Source organism: Sinocyclocheilus anshuiensis, unplaced genomic scaffold, assembly GCF_001515605.1.
Source record: "Sinocyclocheilus anshuiensis isolate Anshui unplaced genomic scaffold, SAMN03320099.WGS_v1.1 scaffold217, whole genome shotgun sequence".
NCBI lineage: Eukaryota > Metazoa > Chordata > Actinopteri > Cypriniformes > Cyprinidae > Sinocyclocheilus > Sinocyclocheilus anshuiensis.
This window is the reverse complement of record NW_015536538.1, coordinates 264,975-270,971: the sequence shown is the minus strand read 5'-3', so window position 1 is coordinate 270,971 and position 5,997 is coordinate 264,975. Positions and strand designations below refer to the sequence as shown.

Below are 5,997 nucleotides of genomic sequence, written 5' to 3'. Positions count from 1 at the left end.
GAAATGTGCCATCGCACTGTGAAAAAAAAGTCCATAGAGAAGTCATCAAAATCATGAAATAGTACAAACAGAAATGTGTGAATTCTGTAATGAAGGACGAACGTGTATGCTGAACACTTGTTGATTTTACATCAATATCTCCTTCAATTCACCCATTAAATAAAAATACATTAAAAAAAAATCAATTCATTTAATTTTTAGTCATTTTTGTTTCACCCTTACACTTTTTAAGAAATGTTTTCTTAAATTTGTATGGAAAAAAGAGAAAAAAACCTACAAAATCTTAAAATAAAAATACATTTAAATAATTTTAAATAAATACATTTAATTTTTAGTCAATATCTACTAATTTTCTTAATAATTTTTGTTTCACTCTTTTGCTTATTAAGAAATATTTCCTTAAACTTGTAATTAAATTTTACAAATAATTAAAAATAAAATATGTTTTTGCTTCACCCTCTGCTTAAATGCACCCAATAAACAAACAAACAGACGTATATATTCGTAAACATTTCCTTAAACTTGTAGGGAAAAAATAAAGAAAAAACATGCCTTGAAGTTTTTGAGATCGTGAGAAACACGACAAGTGCGTCCAAACTTTTGTCTAGTGATGTACATGTATTATATGCGCCAATGCGATTCTATTTCAAGTCAGCAATGTCTGATATTTGCAAATCCACGTTGTTGCAGAGGTATACAAAGATGCATTCAAAAGTTCAAACAAGTCTCAGTGTTTTTTTCTCCTCGTTGGTAACGTCACATCCCGATCTCCATCTGCACCACGGACACCGCAGGCGGACCCTCCGCCACCTTCTTCCTCCGGTACACCAGCTTGGCCAGGTTCCGGATGGACGGAGTGGCTCTAAACAGCAGTTTCTTGAGGCCGGTGCGGTACTCCTGGCGGATCAGACAGTACAGCACCGGGTTCAGGCAGCTGTTGGTGTGCGCCAGGCACACGGTGATGGGGAACGCGTAGGCCTGCGCGTTGTAAAACGCGTTGCTGAACGGCACCAGATCGAATTTGATGAGCACACCCCAAAGGGTTAGCGCCTGGTTGGGCAGCCAGCACAGAAAGAACGACAGAACCACGATGGTGACCGATCTGGTGACTTTGGAACGGCGCTTGTGCCGCCCTCTCTCGCTGTCCGAGCCGGGAATTCCACTGACGCGCCGCCGCAGAACGAAGCGCAGCAGGAGGAGGTAACAAACGCAGATGATGACCAGCGGAATCACGAAGCCCAGGAGGACCTTCTGGGTTTGATAGAGACCCAGAAGCAGCTGCGGGTCCCAGCTACCGGAATCCGAGAAGCGCACGAGGCACAGCTCGTCGTCGGACACCTGCGCCGTGGTGGAGTAAACCGCGTGAGGGATGGTGGCCACCACGGACACGATCCAGATTCCCAAACTGGCCCACTTGACCTCGGCCGAGGCGGTTTTGGGACTTTGCATCCGCAGGGATGAGGACAGGGAGCAGTAGCGCGCAACGCTCATGGCCGTCAAGAAGAACACGCTCGCGTACATGTTCATAGTGGTGACCGAGCTGATGATCTTGCACATCACCTTTCCAAACGGCCATCTGAAGTCCAAAGCGGTGTCCACGGCCCAGAACGGAAGAGTCAGGACGAACTGCAGGTCCGTCACGGCTAGACTCATGACGAAGCAGTTGATGGACGACTGCTTGAGTCTGTGGCGTGACTGGAGCAGGTAAAGCGCCAACAGGTTCCCGACGAGCCCCAGAGCGCACACGATCAGGTAGACGAGCGCAATCACGACGCGCATAGCCACGCTCGAGCTGTCGCTGTAGAGCTCCGGCGCGGACTCTTTAGAGAGCAGCTGCAGCCAGCAGCGGAGAGACAGGTTGTGGAGAGCGGTCCGGTTCGACAGCGCATCGCCTTCGTCCAGTGCCGGTCCGCACGCCGCTAAACCCGGTGCCAACGCGCTGCTGTTCCCCTGCATGGCACGGCTTTACGCACCCATACGATTTCTATAAGAGTCCATGTGCTACGCAAATGTGTTCCTAAAAGTTATCCTACAGGTGCAGCATGTGATCCTCATGCGCGTAAACTCTTTATTCCTATTTTTAAGTACGGTTGCTGCGTGAATCTGAGTCGCAGCCGCTCCTCTCTCCTCTGACTCTCCGCACCTGAATGAGCTCATGGAGCATCACCGGGCTTTATATAGGGGAGACTGGCTGCTGTCACATGGGGACGTTTTCACTTGCCATTGAAAAAAAAAATCATTAATGTAGTTTATTTTTATTTAACCTGAAAAGGCTGTAGGCTTATAATAGGTTTTGGATAAAAACATCTGCCAAATTAATAAATGTATATTCCACAAAACTGAAATTCCACAAATACCTACTGTAGAAAATGTACAGTGTAGCTGGCATAAAACACGTCTATGAACTAGTTTTATTTTACTTTTTGTGTTAAATTATATATATATATATATATATATATACATACATACATGCAAGGAGAATGACAAAAGGGATTTTCTTATGCATCTGAGGCTGGGGGAATGTGTTTAATTGTCATTAAATTATCACATAATGATTATGACTATAATTTCTCTTTAACGCTATGTACTACTATGTTACTTTTGGCTCTCTAGTGGTTGAAGCACAAGTAACCTGCGAAGGAACTTTGTTTCGGTCAGTATGTGAGTTGTGCTGCGGCTCCGCTATTCTGCACAGATGAATCTGATGGCTTGAGGCGGATGATCGCATTATCAGTGCGAATGTCAAAAAGAACATCAAAACTCTACCAAAGACTCTAGAAAGACTGAAAAATATGCCTCACAAACAGGTAAGCAGCTGATATGCCATAGTTGTTTTGACTTAGGCTATTAACATTGTTTTAAAATCACGGTACAAAAGTTTGGCAATGCCATATAATTGCTTTTCATATCAGATAACCATGGCAACTATAATTGGCAAAGCTACTTGTAGGCAAATAGACCAATATTTTAACTGGTTTAGAGATTGCCATTGTTAGCAACATAAACATAGTTTTGTGAATCTCCTCAATGCACAGCAAATGTGATGCTCTGCATGTTGATTCATGTTTTATTATGGGTTCTTTTGCTTTGGTTCGAGGTTTAATAGTTGTGGATTCAAGCTATTTTGAGGCATATAGCCTGACCTGCTTATGATGTACGCACAGATGAATGAGGAAAGTATGCAGTTTCCCGGGAAACCTGTCCCAACAGCTTTGAAATTTAAATAATGATTACATGTTTACCATAGTGATTTTGGGGGCAAAAACAGGGTTTGGAAGATGGTTTATTATGTTTGCTCATTGTTTAAATTTGGTTAAGTTCGAACCAAAAAAAGTTACATAGTGTAGCATTGAACAAAAAATAATATTTATTTATTGTTTGGTTGTTGAAAAATTACCCAGGCGTGTTTTGTAAGATTCATGAAAAAACTATTTCTGTAGCTGACAATACATTTTAAACACATTTATTTTAATGAAGATGTTTATACTCAATGTGGTTCATATTGTAGAATAATCTTCTCGAAACATTCTTTTCAAGGCATTCAGCTCAAGTAAGTGTGAATAAACAGCAGGTTCCCATTGTAACAACATACGGTACGTGGGTCAGCTTGTGTTTCATAACTGCTATCTTTTTTTTTCCTGGTCAATGATGGTGGAAGTGTTCAATAGCTTTTTTTTTAGCCAAGACTTTAAAGTTTGTCTCTACTCAAACTATCTTTAAAAATTATTTCACTCTGAAAAATATTCACTAAAATATAAAGTGTGACAACTAGCCCCAGGCTCTGTAAGAACACCCACATATAAAATTAAGCCCTAAGCCCATGCTAGAATCGTGGGCTTGACTTGTTAGTGGTTGAAACAGCCTTTTATGACTTAAGCAAAGTAATTGGAACAAATATTAAATAATTTATTGAATTTCCTGATTTTTCTTTTACTCTTGGGAGACTCATACAGAAATGACTTAATCTGTCCTCAAACAGTTTGTCCTGAAAATCATTACTGTGTGCACGTTTAATAAAACAATCTAAGAATGCATATTCCAAATATCTCAAACAAAGTGAATTTTCTGGTTAAAAACAAATAGTTTCAAATCCACTTAATTGTGATAAAAGCAAACTAATATGCATGATTTCCATCTTTAAATCACTTTTAAAGTCACGTTTAAAACATTGTATTCCCATGAGAAGTTTTGAGACTCGTGAGTGAGATGGTGTCTGACTTCTCTTGAGTTTGCTGGCCATCAATATTTGCATGTAAAAATGGGTCAGTATTCAGACTTCACACAGCGTTAGAGAGAGAGATCATCATCAGAGCAGGCAGTGATCTCCACACGCGTTCAGCTGTTCTGTCCGTTCTCCTTCTCAACATAGCTCTGTTACTGAGAAAGAGTCTGTAATCCAGAACACACCACTCGCCCTGGACTCTGAGAGACAGTGATTGATCATGGTAGAGGTGGAAGGTCAATCGACTTCCCTCAAGGTGAGTGATGTTAATTGAGTTCATTCCAGGACAACTGGCTTCCACTGTACAGATTCTGAGATATTCAGTCGGGGATTGTCTTCTCGAACATTTAGTCCAGATGAACCCTGATGAGCATAGACAACTAGTCAATATATCCTGAAGAATGTGAACAGGATCCTAATAAATAATCAATCTAAAGGATCCTAATGGGATCAAACAAGAATCCTCCAAGTATCAAATTAGTAGTGGATAATTAATACTTTTTACACAAGTTATGTAATCAGTGGGCATTTTTATAGTCCCAAAATACGATAATTTAAAATATATTCGTTTTATGGTACACAAATGAGCCAAAACCTCCCAGATGTAGACGAGTTTATTTCTTCATGGGAACAGATTTGGAGAAATGTAGCATTCCATCACTTGTTCACCAATGGATGCTCTGCAGTGAATGGGTGCCGTCAGAATGAGAGTCCAAACAGCTGATCACAATAATCCACGAGTAATCCACACCACTCCAGTCCATCAATGTCTTGTAAAGTGAAAATCTGTGTGTTTGTAAGATACAAAGCAGTGCTGTCAAAATTAGCGGATTAACACAGGCAGTTAACGCAAGGGCCTCAAAACGCAGAACGTCTTTACGACCCCATCAAACAGGAGACTTTTCAGACGCGCACTACACTTTGCCTCAGCGCTAGATGCGAGTCAAACGAGCGCGGAAACGGTACAGGTGATGAGGAGCTTCAGTAGAACAACAGTGAACTGCAGTCAGATGAGATGTTGTCAGGCCATATGTCAGTAAAAATGAATGTTCCTGTCTTGTCAGCCGTTATACTGTGCTCATAGCACATGCTCCTCAATTGCACACACAAATACGGTGGTGCACGCTGTAGTCTGTATCATTTCATATTAAAGTGCGAATGAAACTACGAGCATGCGTGTCAGATCTGTGTCACGTTCAGCAGCGGCAGCTCTTAAAGTAATAGCAGCCAAATAACCTAATAACCAGCTGCTGTGATGTCTATTCATCAAAGAAAAACAGAGGAAATCAATATTTTTTGTAGATTTAAGGATTCATCTATATTTAATTTAGAATTTAGTGTTTAATAACTTTGTTAAATTTCTGTATATTTTCTACTTTCTGAAGGGCACAGGTAGTTAAGTATGACATTTATTATAATGGGTTTATGTGAAGATTGTTTTAGAAGTTGTTATTTTTTAAAAGTCTAATAAATTTTAAAATTGATAGCTCTGAATGGCTATAGTCAATGGTTAAATATTAGCGGAAAAAAACTATTTCACAGAGACATCAGTAGAATTGGTATCAATAATACTTGCCTTCAAAAAAGATGCCATTAAACAAATATTAAAAATATGCTTTATGTTCATGTTGTTTCTACATTAATTTGAAGATTGAATGTGAAATTATTCCAATATGAAAGTATATTAAAAAAACTTTAATGCTAGGTGGGATCCATAATGTTGCTTTCTTCAGTTAAAAAGTTATCTTACCCGAATCAGGAGAGAAATATGCACA

General features: G+C 40.0%; 1 protein-coding gene across 1 annotated transcript; it reads right to left on the bottom strand.

The window, feature by feature from the left end:
• Positions 1–532: 532 nt before the first annotated feature.
• On the bottom strand, positions 533–2,128 carry LOC107696777 (relaxin-3 receptor 1-like). The gene has a single exon (XM_016497279.1). It carries the CDS (start codon positions 1,954–1,956, stop codon positions 757–759), a length of 1,200 nt encoding a protein of 399 aa, XP_016352765.1. The 5' UTR covers positions 1,957–2,128; the 3' UTR covers positions 533–756.
• Between the last annotated feature and the right edge of the window lie 3,869 nt (positions 2,129–5,997).

Excerpts from the sequence above, each read along its gene's own strand:
- LOC107696777 (XM_016497279.1), bottom strand. The coding sequence starts at position 1,956 with ATGCAGGGGAACAGCAGCGCGTTGGCACCGGGTTTAGCGGCGTGCGGA.